This window comes from Blennius ocellaris (genome assembly GCF_963422515.1).
Source record: "Blennius ocellaris genome assembly, chromosome: 12".
NCBI classification, from domain to species: Eukaryota; Metazoa; Chordata; class Actinopteri; order Blenniiformes; family Blenniidae; genus Blennius; species Blennius ocellaris.
The window spans coordinates 6951027-6968341 of NC_137661.1; the positions used below are offsets into that span (position 1 = coordinate 6951027).

Below are 17315 nucleotides of genomic sequence, written 5' to 3' on the forward strand. Positions count from 1 at the left end.
TGAAGAATTTTTTCTTGAAAATTGTAGACACATATCCATATGACAAAATTCCAAACTTAAAAAAAAAGACAAAAAAGAAATTGCATCACAATACATTTTGGCTTTATGCCAGCTGAAGAACTGCGGCCGAACCCAAACTCGAACTCCACTGAGAAGCTGCCGTCTTTATAGCGCTGTGTCATCGGCCCGAGGAAAAGACCCCCGGAGTCAAAGAGGAAATGTGAGTCAAAGTCCAGTGAGAAGGAAGAAGCACTATATGTTTGTTCTCTCTCTCTCGCATTTCTTCCTTTACTTCCACGACGACAACTTCTGCAGAGCCGCCAGCAGAAGCTCGAGATCAGGAAGCGTGAAAGGAACGGTCAACACGTGAGTCTGCGACAGGACAGAGAGCAGCTTCATGATGTCCTCTGCAGAACAGATCAGCTCCTTGGAGCAAACACTGATGTCCCTCCCTGGAAGGTGGAGGCAGCCTGGTTAGTGAGATCCACAACAGTCTACTGCGTGGTTGCTTTTGTTGTCGTTTTGTAAACCGTCCCCTTTATTTATCCGTCAGGAAAAAAACCAAGTACTTACCTCGCATTGCTCCGGACAGAGAGGCCTTCAGTTGTTTGACGGCCTGGTGCAGTTTGAAGACGCTGGATGATATGGTCCGTGGATCCTGGAATCCAGAAGCTGTGGCTTCCTCCTCCTCCTCCTCCTCCTCTTCCTCCACCACCGCTGCCATCACGTACCTCACCTCCTCTGGGATGGACCCTATCTCCTGTTTGACAACACCAGGACCCAAAATAACAGACTTCTCAAAAAGAGGAGAAACTGTAACGTTAGGAAATGTGGGGGACAAAATAGCCACAGATAGTTCAACCGCCCTCGTCATATTCAGGTTCAGTACCATTCTACATTTCTTATCCTGAAACAGGTTGTTCAATATTTTTTCTAGAATGGCCCTGGTTTTATATGGCATTATAATCATAATTTAGCAAACGAAAATAGAACTTGAGCCACCGAAGCTATTATAAATGCACGTTACCACAATGAACAATACAGTGATGGAAATGATGACCAACATTTATCATGAGTCACCTGTGTACGTACTTAAAATATTTGAAATTCTAATCCCTAAAGAAAATATGGGCAGTAATAGTTAGAATTGCAAAAACCTGGGTAGATTATTTGAAGTGTGCATTTAATAACTGAAACTTACCAAAAGGAGATGATTAAAGTAATCCTGCAGGGCAAAAACTGCATCAACTGCCTTGGATTTTAGGCGGCGCTGGACCTGTGAGCGGAAATGACAAGAGATCACTCATTTAATGTTAATCAAACACATATGTACAAGGCTCTCATAGAAAAAAAAGAATATAAAATTGTGTTGCTACAAATAGGAATGCGAGTAGAAACTTTCACTGGGATCCTACCGAGTCCAAGGACTCTGCCTTCATCATGTCTTCCCACATGTCTTTGCTGGTGTTGAGAATCTCCACCAACAGGCTGTGCACTCCCTTGTTGATCCCCTGTTAGGCACAGACGGGATCATATGTTGCTCATTAGATCAAATCAGATTTCATAATATTGTCAAAGCAACAAAATATGCTGATCCTGCTGATTTAGAAGCAAGCGAGAAACATATCCTGTGATAGGTGTGATATATTTAAGACCCCTACACACAGTCTTAGATGAAAGATCATGGAGGCGATATGTTTGGTCTTGGCTCTAAGTCGGACGTGCTATAACATTCTCATTGTCTGTAATCTGGGGTGATCAACTGCTGCTGCGATGTACGTCAAGTAACTAGCCAATGGAAATCCAGTATGAAATGACGTAGTGATCAGCGCGACACTGGAGCGGAACCCAAATAGATGCTTTGCAGCGACGATGGTGAAGCGCACTAAAACGAAGCATGTGGGACGTAGACAAAGAAGAGAGCCTGGTGGAGGTGTGGGAGCAGAAGCCTCGCTGGTTTCTGTTTTTCGTGAGGATTTTTCTCCAAACACATAAATGCCACAAGGGCCAGGGCTCCATTGATGCCTCGTACATTTATGATGCTTTATTTTGGGGCATTCCACTCACATACAACATAGGCTGCGATCCAGCTTACTTTTTCACTGTGCAATCGACACACAGCAAACCTCATGTTGTACAGTGGGGCTTACTGTGGACTGATGATTGTTAAAATTGCAGTTTTGTCACCAGCCTTAAAGATAGAATCTCAAAAAAAAAAGGTCATTTATAAAGTGAGACCGCTGTTGTTTTGCCTCACTGTCGTTGAATTTCTTCATAGGGGACAGCAGACAAGCAGTGCGGAACAATTCATTCGGAAAAGCATTTTATCGCCACTTTTTCATCTTTGATATTGAACCATTGAATTTACTGTGAAGCTTTTACACTTTCATCACAGAGATCATATCCAAAAGGTTGAGCCAAAACAATCCAAGACATTCATATCTATAACCAGAGTGTCTTTTTTTTTTTTTTTTTTTAAACACAAGCGATATCTTTGTACAGGTCACATGTATCAACATTCCCTTAATATCATCTTTGCTTTGAGATCCACACAGTTCAGTTTGCAATGTTCGACTACAGTGAACTGTTGGCTTAATTACTTTTACCTCAGAGTCTCCAAAGTATCTGCTGCAGTATTATTGATGTCGTTACCTTGCCTGTGGCCTGTGCTTCCAGCTCCATGGCGTGCAGTGACGTTCCCGTCACTGCTGCCAGGTGGCCAACTGCAAGCAATGCAGCTTGCAGGCACGGCCCGCTGTTTTTATTCACCTCCGTCACAATTGTTGTGATGTCAGCCTCACAAGCCTGCATGGGGAGGAAAAAAATAAAAATAAAATTTGATTCCGTCAGCATCAACAAACTGACAAACAAGTTGAATTAAAATTGATTTAATAGCGAATCAATGAAAACAAGCAAACACAACGGTTGACAAAGTCTGGCAGGTCAGTAAATAAATTAAAACCCTAGGAAGCATTAAAAATCAGGATTGAGAGGGGAAAATTGTGTGTTTAGGTGCAGAGACTGGTGAGGAATTTAGATTTATTTTCCATATATTCATGTTCTGTTTGGGCTCAAGGTTGAGAATTCCCTCTGCTTTGCCATTTCCATAGACGGAGCTCAAACAGCTCAGAGCGAAGACCCGTCAATCAATGCGCTGCATTTTGATTAGCCACTGCGTCTCCAAACTACACCAAATTGAAAATCATTTGTCAGCTACAATTCTGCACCCTTCTCAACTATTTCACCCACAGCGAGTGGCAGGAAAGTCCCAGAGCCGTGTTAATGCGCGGCCTTTAATGTGTAATATTGTATTTACCTGAATTAGCATGAGGAGGAATCCCCCCATCTTTTTCACTTGGCTCTTGAGTTCTTCTGCGATTGTGTAGGCCAGATCACTGGAGGCCCCGACGCTGACCAACCAATGCTCACAAATGAAGCCGGCCCTATCGACAGCCGCTGTGCCTTTAATGAGGGCCGCCTGGGCCACGTCATTTCCAGCAAAGACTACAAAGGGGGGGAAAAAAAAACACCAAAAGTTTAAACATAAAAGTCTGAACCATAAGCTTCTTTCTTCATTTGATTCATGCTAATCTCGTGTAATCACTACATATTGCACAGTTCAACAGGAAACCCACTGCTGTCCAGGTTGTCCACTTGGTTGTACAGCTCTGATATGGTTTTTACTGCCGTGTCGATGACGCTCAGGTCGGCAATGATTTTGTCCGCCAGGCTTTCTTCTGTCCCGTTGCAATCATGCAGTCGGGACAGTGATTGGCCAATGAGCTGCCGGCAAATGGCAGGCAATCTGACCGTGGTGCTGGAGGAAGTGGCCCGACCTCTCAGCCCTGGGTAAGACAAAGCATAGAGAAGGTGTTTATAGTACAGGACCGTGTGCAGCAAACAAGTTCACCACTTGCTTCCTCTCAATCCATTGCAACACATTTTAAATGGAAATAACTGTTTAACATTTTAGAAAGGTATTCTCCGGCACCACGCAACCCTGAATTGATTGAAGTGGTACAGAAGATGGTTTCTCAAAAGAATTTTGACGTACCAGCACTTTCAGATGGGATGTCGTCAAGTCTCTGAGCCTGCTTCTCCAGGATGCGCAATGAGACTCTCCTCTTCCTGAAGTGATACCGAATACAAGTAGAGTCAGTGTTACCAACACAGCAGTGCATATTCAATGTCTTTACACACATGGTTGAGTTTTCCCATTTTAAATTTTATGTTTCCTGGATTTGTTCAAATCCATGGAGAAAGGAGCAGGGCTTCACTCCATAAGAGAACTTAAACACTCTTCTCGTGAAGTTTAGGTTTGGGTTTTTTTTTGGGGGGGTGGGGGGGTGATGAGGTCAGTAAACTACAATGTTTTCATGAGGCTCATGTTGAAGGGATTGAGGGAGAAGTGTGACTAAACCACAGACTCTGTGCCATGTTTCATTTGGCCGAGTCTTCTGGCAGTGGAGGAACCACCAGGAGTGCTCGGAAAGAACAGCAGATTCTGTAAATACAGCAGGTGCTGTACATGCATGTTTGGGTTTCAGGATGTGGAGTGTGAAACATAGCCACCTCTTGCCCTTTTCTCTTTCCAAAAGCCTCGGCCCGGCCTTCATGGACATGAAGTTAATAAACAGAGGAACTACATTGAAGACGGAAATATTCTGCGGGCAGCGACTTAACGCCAGCCTTTCATGAAAGAAAAGTCTGGTTTAATGTCAAAAATATGTGTTCCACATTGTAAATCACATTGTTGGAAACTTGGACAAGAACACCCCCCCCTCCACAAAAAAAAATCGAAACCATTTCATTTCCCATCTTTCATGTAAATACTTTTCAACTTTCCATACACATTATTTTACCAAACATATTGTGCAAATTAAAGAGTTGAGCATGAGGTTATGGATTAAAAACATGCAAACTGAAACACATCACATTTCCTTGCAAAGAGAGACGCTTCTTCATTCCCCATAAAAAAAAAAACCAAAAATGACCAAACTCTAAAGAGAGGAATAGCTAAATATTTACCTTTGGTGAGACAGGGTTGACATGGCTGTCGACGGGGAAGACAGATCGTGCTCCCACTCATCATCAGGGTCACAAAATACATCATCATGTTTGGAGGTGAAATCCCCCTGCGGATAGGAAATTACAGCTGATTTGTCCAGTCTTATTTACTCAACTCAATAGAACAACAAAAACTGACGCAGCATTCCCGCATTAGGCATGAAACAACCAATTCCAGACTCTAAATGGAGGCCAATACTCAGTCTGCAATTCGTTTGTATTTATGCGGCCACTTTACCGATGAAAACATCGGCTGCAATGTGCTCACACAACATCCACCGCGCAGAGTATTATTACAGGTTTCTCTAATTATCATAGCAAATATGAACACAATTTCTACGAAGGGTATGAATAGTATAGTATTGGCTCAAATGAACGAAAACAATTGAAATGACAAATGATCTGGTCAAACATGGGGTTGATGAAACAACATGGCCATATTCAGAAATAAGGCTTTGTTGAAACACGAACACTCAAAGCTTGTAGCAGTTTTGTTTGACAGACGCTTCAACAAAGTATCAATTAGTCCCGTTAGGCTTTGACAAATGTAAATTGTCACTCTCTTGAAACAATAATAAGGACAAAGGCAGACTTGACTCATGACAAACCTGCTCCAGCTCCCGAAGTGCGATTATTTTCTCATGGACTTTATCCGGGCTCCAGTAAGTGGCGATTCCCAGATTTGTGTTTTGAATGCGGACCTGTATCTGAGCACCCCGGGACATGTGGGACACACCCTCTGTGGTCTCATGCCTAAAAGAGAGCAAGGAGGAACAATTTAACAAAAAGACATTTCTATCAAACAAACATTTAGCATTTCTGTAAACCTGAAGCAACCACGAAGTAAAAAAAACAACAAAAAAAACCCCAGCAAATCTTAAAATGACTAAAACTTGTGTCATATTAAAAGTTACACATGGAGCCATTGTAGGATTTACATACCTGCTGAAGACTAAGTGATTGTTTAGTCTTGTACAAATGGCATTTGCTTCCTCAATCAGAAGGGACAGCTTCATTGTGTCCCACTGTGGACAGACTAAAACACACACACACACACAGAACACACAAATAACTTCACTACAACCAACATGACAGAGCAACAAGGATAGCTTCCCATTATAACTTTTTTTTAAAGCAAAGATTCCTTCTTCATTGAAGAAGTCACCCAATAGGGAAAACTCAAGAAGACGACTAAATTCAACTTTCACCCAGAGACCTCACCAGTGGAAGCCGTGTCTCGCGTTTCTTCTTCTCTGCTTGAATACTTTGTACTGGCAGAGCCCACACAACTCTAGAGGCTAGTGCGGTGCAAAGTATGGGACCACTACAACTTACACTGGTGGTGCTGCCTGAGTTTCCATCCCCTTCTCTTTATGTACTCCGTCTCTTTGCAGCACTAAAATCGTGTTTTTTTCTGTCTTTTACATGCAGTTGTTTAAGGATGCATAGAGATAATCCCAGATTCCCCACCCTGCCTGACTTCAGCTTGTTTAGCCTGTCATACAACAGTAAGTGCAGCAACCCATCTCTACCACAAAAGAACTGGAGTTCTTTTTTTTTTTTGGGACAAAGTACAGTAACTGACACAACTCAAGGTGTTGAAGGGTACATATGTAGATTTAAACGCTTTTTGGTTTTTTTTTTAAGCATTTTATATATTCAAGCCCAACTGTGAACTAAATAATAATCTGAATAAATTCTAATGATATGGTTTTAATGTAAAAGCATGTTGTTTTGGAAAAGGTTGTATGGTTTGACGTTGCCTTTGCTCCTCGTGAACTTCTGCCAAACACAATTCTATAGCGGTGTTCTTTAGTGCCATTAACACTTCGAGACGCCACTCAGGACGAAGTCAGTTCTGATACTGGACATCGTCACCGTTCCCTTCCCAGGGGAAACTGAAGAGACACGCACCATTTGGAGTGTGATGTTCCCGCTTTGCTCTCTTCTCATAGATCTCCTGAAGATCTTTTGTGATCTTTTTTTTCTCCTCCTCCAGGGCAGCGACGATCTTCGACTGACAAATAACTGCCCGTGCCTGGAATGAACGGTGGTTATGAAAACATTTTAAATCATCTGGCCAGAAGAGTTCGTCTAAAGCCAAAGTCAAAACACATCTCAAATGGCCTATTGGGTAAATCATGAAACTGTCAGCAAATTAGCTTTTTAGCCCCATGATCATCGACACGTTGTTAAAAATGGTGGCAAAAGAAACACGAGTGAGAAAATAAATCAGTTCTAAGTGCCATATGTTGCTTTCAAAACATTGCAAATGTTACAGAATAAAAGTCTCACTGAAAGTTATTCTTTTCTGTTTCGTGGCATTTTCTCTGTCGAAAAAAGAATCTAGCTGGTAGAGTCAACACGTTGTGAAGTTCATGACACTTTCGCATCTTTAAATACCTGGAATATTACCCGACTTAGCCTTTCATTCAAAATCCATACAATAAACTATGTAGTTTAACAAAGGCTTCCTTTGATATGTATACAATGGCAGAGGGTGGATGTCGCTCTGTTTTAATCGTTTTGCCCTATAAAGTTTGATTTGAGTCCCGTTTACATTCAATTAAACGATTCATCGAATGGTAATAGTGTACGCTTGGTGGATTTGCGTAACAAATGGCAGGTGGGAGAAAATGAGGGTTCAAAATCTAGAAAACGAGAGTTGTTGAAAATTCGTCAAGCAATTGAACACAAGAAATCAATAAATCTTGTGTATAAGACCTTACCAAAGCTCGAGTTCAATTCAAGCACAAACCAAAACACTATAAAAAAGTTTTTTCTCTGTACAGTGATAAAACAAAACTGATTGTGATGTTGCGATGCTTCCTCACCTCTATGGACGGGCGCTTCCTCTTGCCACTAACTTCTCGTGCGTCCGTCTCATGCGCTAACCTCTCCTGGTCACTCGCCATCTGAAAGTACACTTATTATTATTATTATTATTATTGTGTTCTGTCGAAAGTTAAATCTTGAGGACTGTTGGCTCTATCAGCTGATAAACTATGAATGCAACAAGCTCAAATAGAGAAGTAGCAACAACAAACTTCTGGACATGTAATCCACCAGCAATCCATTTTCAGGATTCATTGACTTCCAGCCATGTTTACGTGGGAATGTGTATTAAGTGAAAAGAAATAAAAAGTAGAGGTCTACTGTACAGGGGTGGGCTCCAGCGCTGGTTCCTTCTGAGCCAGCTCCTGTGCCACCTTGATTTCATTTAACATATCTTCTTTCACTTTCATTTTAGCCTGCAGGCTCTCATCTGCAAGTCTGAAATACATAAAATACACAAAATTAAGTTGAGGTTTTACAGTCCGTCACAAAACAAAACCAAAAAAAAAAACATTGCAAAACTACGAGTATTGGGATGGAATCTTCTTAATCTGAGTCACATGGAGAACTTTCTCCACTCACTGTGCATTTTGAGCAGCCAGCAGTTCATTTTTTGCAAATTCAAAATCTTTGGGGCCTTCCTCTGTGCTTGTCGAGCGAGATGCTTGCGTCAGCAATTTCACCTCAAGTGGATGGTTGAATCGAAAGTATTGGTTCCCACCAAGTATTACTCTGTCCCCCTGGAGGCAAAAGAGAAAGGAGTTGATGGCGTTGGAGTTTGTAGGTGCTACAAAAAATTAAGTTTGCTGCTTTAACCTGAGCTTGTATTTTTTTTTTTTTCCTAAAATGTTGTGGTATAACTGTTATTCTTACGTGGTGCAGGACAGTGGACTCAGTGATGAGGCTTCCATTGATGTAGGTCTTTGCATGTTCGGTGGGTGTAATGCTGACCGCGTCGTCGGTGTTCCATATGACACTGAAAAAGAAGAAAGAAATTATATTGATTCAGTTACATTGTTGAACTTAAATTCATACAAGACATTATACTTAAACTTTTTCTTGATCTATGAACACTAATTGGTTTTTTTTAAATAAATGACTTGGCCAAATATATGGATCCTCTTGCTTTTAAAAGAGCCACATAGAGGCCAGTGCTGTATTGTGATCATATACTCCCCCCCATTGAGAAGAAAAATACATGTTTTAGGTCATAATCGTTCATTCAATGCGACCACAACAGAAGCGGTCTGTAGCAGTTTATATGTTTCGAGCTGAGTCCCATCCCTTCAGGGATCGTTCTCACCAGTGATGATCCGCAATGAGGCCTCCAGTCAGTTGGATATCTTGGCAGGAGTGGAACTTGCCCACTGTGGTCTGGCCCTTCTTGATGATGTACAGAAGCATTTCGGAGAGCTGAGGATCCTCGTTCAGATTCACAAGGCAGGGAAGGCGACTGTCGACTTGAAACGTCACGCCGGCTTTCTGATTAAACAAAACAAGAAATATTGGCGGATGCTCCTGTATTTTGGTAAACAAAAGTGCATCAACTGAAAAAGATTGTTTGTTTTTTTTTGCTACCTGCAACTCTTGAGTCTCCCTGCGTTTGCGAGCTTCAGCCTCATGATGTTTCTCCTTCAACTCGCTGCCAGAAAAGAGACGAACACAAGTCCATCATTTACAACCTCTCACGCCGAATACAGCGCTTCCATTTTTCCTATGCAAGAATAGAATTAGTATCTGTCTTTATTCGATTACACGGACATAAAATATTTAAATGTAGGTTAATAAACATACATTGACATGGTTTGACCATAAAAACTATACCAAAGAACCTGGAGATTCTGTTTGCAAATAGACTTTCTAAAAGTGCTCAAATGTGTCACTTCAGCTAAATAAATTGAATATTGTTATAACTGTCGCGATGCAGACCGGTTGGCATCAGCTATTTCTTGCTCTCGCTTCAAGAGTTTGTGGTTGAGCGTGGAGATCTCCTCCTGGAGAAAGCGGACTCTGTCCATTTCAGTGCCTTCAGCCGTCCTCCGTGCTGCTTGAAGCTTCTCCACTTCTTCCTTCAGCTCTGAAACACATAAGAACCCAAAGTGTTTTAAATAAAAAAACAACAAAAAAAAAAAACTAGTCTACGGGTTAGGCAAACGTCCAAATTACATTGCAAGGACCCACCAAAGTTTTGAATGAGACGGCTTAAATATTCAGGTTCTGTCCACAATGTGACCAGTGTCACTCATTTAAGATTGTGTGCTGAGCCACGTTGATCTCAGTTGTACTGTCTGAACTCCATTTACTTTGAGCTTCTCAGGGTGAGAGGCAACATGACAGAAATCCACAGCAAGAGCTCCCCTTAGTGCTACAAATGTCAAACAGCAGCGCGGCTACCTCATAAAAAATCATACTTGCATGACAGTTAGCCGCCATGTGCAACTGACAGTGCATAAATATGGCCTGGAGGCAAGGTTAGGGCCAAGCTTTAATTTCAACTGGATCGCACAAGAGCTGGTGATGGATAAGTGGGTAGACAGACGGGTATATTGAAGAGAGAGAGAGCAAGAGAGAGAGAGCAAGAGAGAGAGAGCAAGAGAGAGAGAGAGAGAGAGAGAATCATTGAGACCAGAAGACAAAGAAAGACAGAAACAAAAAGAGGCACATGGTGGAAGGAGAAACCAACAGCAGCCAAAAAACAGACTTAGCAGGGTTTATATGCGTCTAGAAGCTTTTTTTAAATGTGCAAATAAGAAAAAAAATCCAACAACAGCAGAACAACAATGCTGATGTTGTGTCATCTAAACTGGTAAAGGTTCAAATCAAGAGGGAGAGGGAAAAAAAGAAGCAAACATTTTTTTTATAAGATGAAAATCGATTTCTCAACCGAGCTCCCCTGCAAGGGGAGTGGGTATTTTTTATAAATTCCATTAAAATAGAAGTTACTGTATATGCAATGGAGACAAAATAAAAATGCCAGAAATGGTTTGAGAGGAAAAAAAAGTAAGTTGTGACGCACTATAGAGAGTAATGTAATTCAAATTCAGCAGAGGGTCTATTCATTTCCTATGTATGCCACCAGCTGGTAACAATATCTGTTGGAAGAAAACTTAGGAAGCCAAATATATATAAATATAAAAAAACTACACTCAGCAGGGCTGCGGGAAGGAAATATGGTTCAAGATCTGCGAGGGAATGCTGATCCTACCACACTTTTCAAAAAACAGTGGCTATTGAAAATGAATGGATTATCAGTTTTACTCAGTCGATACTGCGAAGATGCCAAATGCTTCTCATGATGGACATCTGACCTCTGATGAGCTTGGAACTCGTGTCGTCATTGATGTTTGCCACGTTGACGATGGTGCCGGTCTTCTGGGCGTAGCGCAGAGTGCTCACGCTCTCATGCATACAGCTCTCTGCAGGGCTCACAGTGGCAACCATGGCAGTGTGGGAGTTCCCACCGAGGCTGTCTTTCAACAGCCTACAAGAGAACATTTCAACTGGTTAGGATTGTCCATAGTCAATACCAAATAAAAACAAACGAACAAAAATTTGAAATCCAAGCCCGCCATGCGAGGAGTATCTCACCATGTCAGGACAGAGTCTCTGTATGGAACGAAGACACTCTTCTTTTTCACCGACTGCTCTGATAAAGCAGAGATGACTTTTCCCAGTGTCAGAAGGGACTTGTTGATATTTTTGCCTTCCTATGAACCACAAAAACACAACATTTAACAATTCCAGTGCAAACTGTTCACCCCCCCAAAAAATACATAAAAAAAAAAATCAGTCTCGGAAATGATATTTTCTTTCCATCACGTCTTTGAATGGTTAAATAAAACCTTAGCGTTGTGGTTTATTCACTGCCTGTAACAGACGCATAACTGCAAAAAAAACAATGACTGAAACAGAGCAAACCATAGTTCCGTGGCGTGAACTTAATACAACAGTTTGTTTCAACAAAAAGATTAACCCATCACGATAGTCATTCATGCCTTTGAGTTATGGTTTCAGTGAGAATGTTTCAAACACAGAAGGCCCGAGACGTGGATAAATCACTGCCTGATGGCTGCAGAATCCACTGATGAGCAACAAGAAGACAGATCAGTCCCCATCAATCCCCCAAAGGCCGTTTTATTTATGCGTGACGTGTCCGCGAGCTCCGTACACACGAATTACGCCACGTCGGCAGCTTCTGCGGCTCTTCCTGAGCGGAAGATCTCCGCTTGATCACACACAAGTCAACGGCAGAAGAGGAGCAGGCCACAACAACTTGTTGAACATTGGCCGTCACTCAGGCTGCTGGAAATGACTTGATTCTTCCCGACATGAAAATGAGATCATCAAATACAACCGATCTCGTAGCTGAACAGCCTCTTAAAGCAGCCGCTTCCTTCGTTTTGGTCTGGGATGTTTCCCAGCATGTCGGTAAAGACACAGTCAAACCATCGGTGCTGATGTGGTGGCTGCTAGAGTGCTGGAGCACCCAGTGAAAAGGTTAGACATACACTAGTCCATCAAATAAATAAGATCGAATGAATTCTTGAAAAAACATCGCCACCTTCAGGAATTAAAGTGACCGACCAGCATAACAGCCAGAAGGTCTCCCACTATGGTGGCTCCATGTGGGCCCAGCAGTGGTACAAGGAAGACTGAAGAGTTGTGGAATTTAACATTTACCAACTGCTGAATGAGGCTGTTCAGCCACATGTATTGTAGCTGATGTCTCATTTATAAATCCTACACAGATACAGGTTATTTTTACATTCTTTTTAGAATATTTTATCTTCGTTCTCACAGTTTTTGACAAACAAAACCACAATACTTGAATAATAATACAAGAATGTTACGTGCACTAAAAAAATATTGCTGAATTTCAAATTCAATCAAGTCCTGTCTTTTCTTTTATCTCTGCTTGAAGTTCTTTAGATAAAAGCCATATTGGGCTAAACTGTGCGACTTGGTCATAAAATGTAAAACAAGAGCAATTAGAGATGTCTGACCTCCGCCATGGACAGACATGGACACAGGGAACTGACACATAATCCAGATCAACTCTCGATATTTATTTATTTAGTTTGGTGATCATGTGATCTTATTTCATAGTTTGGAAGAACAGAAGATAAGACAATGTGTTGCAAAAATGAAAATGTTGTACTGTAACAGTTTTTTTGATGTGGATCACCACCACCACTTAATGTGTTCTTCCTTTGCTCAAAATGGACCAATTTCATCCATGTGGACAGATTTTTTTATGACCATCAGCTCATTAGTTTTTGTGATAGCTTGTTAACAGACAGACAAATAAGCATGGATGATTTTATAACCTCCTGGGTCAAAGGTAACTACAGTTTTTTTGTGAGAATCTGCAGCATCAGAATCTATCAAGTGGAAATAAACCGGTGAAGGGACCCAAAGGCTGACTGATCTATTTGGTACCACAGAAGATTAATCTCATAACTTCCAGGTCTTAAAAAGGATCTGATTCCAACACGTTGGTGCCAAAATACCACAGGCCACATTCCGAGGTGTATTGGGGGACCCTGCCTTGAAGGACCAGGACTGTTTTGACATGTACAAGTGAAGGTTAGAGTGTAATGTGTTCCTACTGGCTGTATCGACGAGTGTGTGCTTACCCTGAGACGGTCACTATTAGCAGGCCACTGCGAGCGCTCGCTGCCTGCAAGATCCACCAAGTTGATCCTGCTGGTGATACAGTGGTTGTGTTCCTGTCCAGCCACCACCTCCGTCTGTCCACAGATATAAATAGTTTTAACATGGCAGCTCACACCGTCAGCCCAGGTGACATCTACGACACTCTACTCGTCATTGTTTCTTTCACGTAGACCACTGCGCCATCGTGCCACTGAGGAGACGAAAGCTTTTACATACATGTGTCATATGAGTTTATAGGATATTCCACACCTTTATCTGCCTCAAGACCAGAGTCAGAATTGAGTGCGACCTGGAACTCTTGTCGTTCATCCCCGTTGCAGCTGTGGCTCTCAGTTTATTTCCAAGCGCCAACCATCCCTGAAAAAGGAAGCCAATTAAAAGTTAGGACCGACTCCCTCACAGAGAGATTGACGCCCAGCACTCATGTTCATGGTATGTTATTTCCTTGCAGCTTCAAAACATTGAACTCAAGTCAAACACCGATGCCTGTTGTTACTGCTTTATCCGCCATTTGTCAACAATCTCTGACTGGCTGATGGAAGATAGAGGAGGTTCAGCGTACCTGAATGTCACCCTCCGAGCTCACCACATTCCTGTGGAGAAATAAGAAAATGAGCGATTCTGTAATGGATAGATTTTATGAATTACTTCGGAGGGATACATTAAAAGAAAGTGGTTTCTTACGAGGACAGTTCAGCAACATAGGTACCGTGTGTAGGATGCTCTCTCACTCTCAGCTGGAAAAGCAAATATGGTTTTTGTGACTTGAGACGTTCCCAGATTTCACAATACTGCACATAGTGGAATAATTATCAGATGAATACTTGGTTTTTTGTTTTTTTTCCCCAGCAGGTTATTTTACAAAGCCATCAATTTCAGTAAGATAAAGCTATAATAACATCGATTTAAGGAAGTTTTAGAAACTTTCAATAGTTGTTTTCTAAACTTCAGTCTACTCACAGGCATTTTGGAGGCATTGCTGGACTGTGGCTCAGCTTTGGTCACCAGCAGGTCATGGATCTTCTCGTTGTACACCTCACAGAAGCTCAACTCCACATTACTTTTGACCTGCGGTAGAAGCGCCGAACAAGAGGATTTTGGATGTAAGACACAGAAGAGCAATAGACTGGCAGAACTCTTCTGTTCAACAGTTTACCCCTTCATCCTCCATGGAGGTCAACTTCTCAAAAAGCTCCTGGCAGAAACGTGGAATAATCCCAGCACTCTCTTTATAGCCCATCATTCTGCAAAGCAACCATAACAAAGCAGCTGTAACACATTGCAATTTATAAACCACATATTTTTTTCTGATTGGAAAAACTGAAGGTATGAGTGGAAAGCTAATTGAATTATGCCACTCTTACTTTGGTAGCAAAAAATAAATAAACAAGTAAAACACTCACGTGTATGATTTTCCGGAACCTGTCTGGCCATAAGCAAAAACACAGACATTAAATCCTTCCAAAGCCCTCAGTAGCAGAGGCCTGCCTACTTTCTCATACACCGTCTGTTGGCTGGCAAAGGTCGGGTCACGCTCATCAATCGAGCAGAAGGCAAAGTCGAAATTAAATGAGAGCCTCTGCTTGAGTTCCGGGTGACGCACGAATGTCTCCCGGTCCTCTATGAAGATTACTTGCGAGGTGTTCCTTTCCCTTTAACAAAGCAGATCAAACGAAAATACTCATTTAGGAATGTCATGTTATACAGGGTAGGAGCCCGCTGACACACAAACAGGTCAACAGGTCTTTCTTGAATGCGGCAACATCACATCGAGCGAAATAAATAGAAATGGGACATTGCAAACTCCAGGCAGTTGAATACTTTGGTCACTTGCAGCTGAAAAAGTTTCTTTTGAAATATTACACAGAGAAAAAACTCGCAGTGTTGTTCGCACATTAAGGAAGTGGTTGCCAAAAGGTTTGCCGTCTGCGGTGAATCTTGTGGGGAAGTTTCTAACAAACCTCATCTACTGAACACACTTTAGTTTAACAAAGCTCTGGTTTTGGTTTTGACACCTCAGAGTCTCCATCTTAACCAGATCTCAGGTCAGGAGTCTGCAACCTGCCCCTCTGGAGCCACATGTGGCTCTTCAGCACTACTGCAGTGGTCCCCTAAGTTTTTTGGGGTTTTTTGTAAACGTTTTCCTTACATTTTGATATTATTTGCATACCACACAGATTGAAAAAAAAGCTTAATCCAGGCTAAAACGAGCTAAATAAAGTAAAACAGCTAAAACAGCCAGAATAGTTGGAATTGGGGGAAAAAAAAGGGAAAAAACAGCTCAAACTACTCAAATAATAATCATTAAAAATAGAGTAAAATGGTTAAATAAAGTTGGAAATGCTCGCAGTTTTTCCCAGGAATAGAGGTAAATGAAAAAGAAAGAAAAGAAAAAAGTAGAATAGCTCACAGACAGTGGCTATAAACAAATATATATATATATATATATATATATATGTATGTATATATACTGTATATAAAGCCAAAGCAGCTAAAATAGCCATGATGCAGAAAATAGCAAGAAAGAAAAATCTCTAAAAATGGCAACAAAAACTAAAAATGTCACATAAATGCAAATCTAAATTGTGCCTATGACACTTCATGAATGCAACCTTTTGTTTTGTTTGATTGCGTAGCAATTTTTTTAAGTTGTTTTTTCTTCATTTCAGAAAATTCTATATCTTTTTGGGGCTGAAGAAAAGGCCATGTCTGTGGTAAATAGTAAAAAGTGCCTCTTGTGGTCCTACAGGGTGGGTGAGGAGGGCTGGACCCCCGGAATGTCCACCATTAGAGTACACACCTGGCATTAAAAGGACGGACCCGGACGGCCACGGTGACTGCAATGTTCTCAATGCTGTTGTTGTTGTTGTTGTTGTTGTGTTGGTCACTGAGGTGGCTGGACGCGGGTCTGCTGACAGCTGCGGTTCTCGACAGCTCCTCGAAGTACTCCCTCCTCACAGTGACGGCCTCGAACCGAGTGTGTCCGGTGGGCGTCTTGAAGGCGTCGGCGTGGCCCGGATCCGAACTCCTGGCAGGTGAAGGGGCGGAGGAGGTCGTCGCACTGACCGGCCTCTCCCGCCTCACCTCCTCCATGTGTTTCACGCGGGCGCAAGTGGGCGTCCGGGGCTGCGGACCGGCACCGGCGACCCCCCGGTGGGGGTCCGACGGGGTGTTCTTCCCCACAGAGCCCGTCCTGGTTCTGCGCTGCAGGGTCAGTCTTTTCTCCGGGGCCGGAGCGGCGCTGCTCCGGCTGCTCTCCACAGACAGTCCCTCGGTGGTGTCGGCATTTCTCCGCGACCTCCTCTGGAGGGTGAGTCTGCTTCCAGTGCCGCTCCTCGACAGCTCGGAGACCACGTAGGTCCGGTTCACCCGGCGGCCGCCGTCGGGAGACCGTCGGTCTTCACACGCCGACTCTTCGGACGTCCTCTCCATTCGGCTGGACGCCTTGTCTCTCTCCTCACCGGGCGTCTTGGACGGTGTTGTCGTTGTCGATGACGGAGGTGGGTCATAATAAGCTGCACGCTTCCTCGTTTGCCTGACAGCTGACATGACGCTCACTTGAAAAAGATAAAATAAAAAACGAAAAGCAACGAGAAAAATAATAATAATAAAAAACAACAACAGGGAAATAAGGTAAATCCGTAATGCTGAATCTCTCCGCAGCTTCTTTGCGCTGTCGTCTCTCCTTCCGCTTCGCCCGCCTCGATTTTCAAACGGGCTCCGCGAGCCGAATCTGA

The 17315-nt window shown here is 42.5% G+C and overlaps 1 protein-coding gene across 1 annotated transcript; it reads right to left on the reverse strand.

Annotated features, from left to right (window-relative positions):
* Positions 1-288: 288 nt before the first annotated feature.
* Positions 289-17127, reverse strand: kif14 (kinesin family member 14; the record flags this gene model as incomplete). The annotated part of the gene is made up of 29 exons (XM_080505690.1): positions 289-452; positions 574-760; positions 1202-1276; positions 1416-1511; positions 2653-2805; positions 3317-3504; positions 3636-3845; positions 4055-4128; positions 5029-5135; positions 5676-5820; positions 6010-6103; positions 6982-7105; positions 7902-7982; positions 8229-8340; positions 8485-8642; positions 8776-8878; positions 9206-9384; positions 9481-9544; positions 9832-9979; positions 11211-11383; positions 11491-11609; positions 13539-13652; positions 13828-13935; positions 14141-14171; positions 14263-14315; positions 14539-14646; positions 14735-14822; positions 14982-15230; positions 16379-17127. The coding sequence occupies 29 exons, from the start codon at positions 17125-17127 to the stop codon at positions 289-291; spliced, it is 4254 nt and encodes a 1417-aa protein (XP_080361816.1).
* Between the last annotated feature and the right edge of the window lie 188 nt (positions 17128-17315).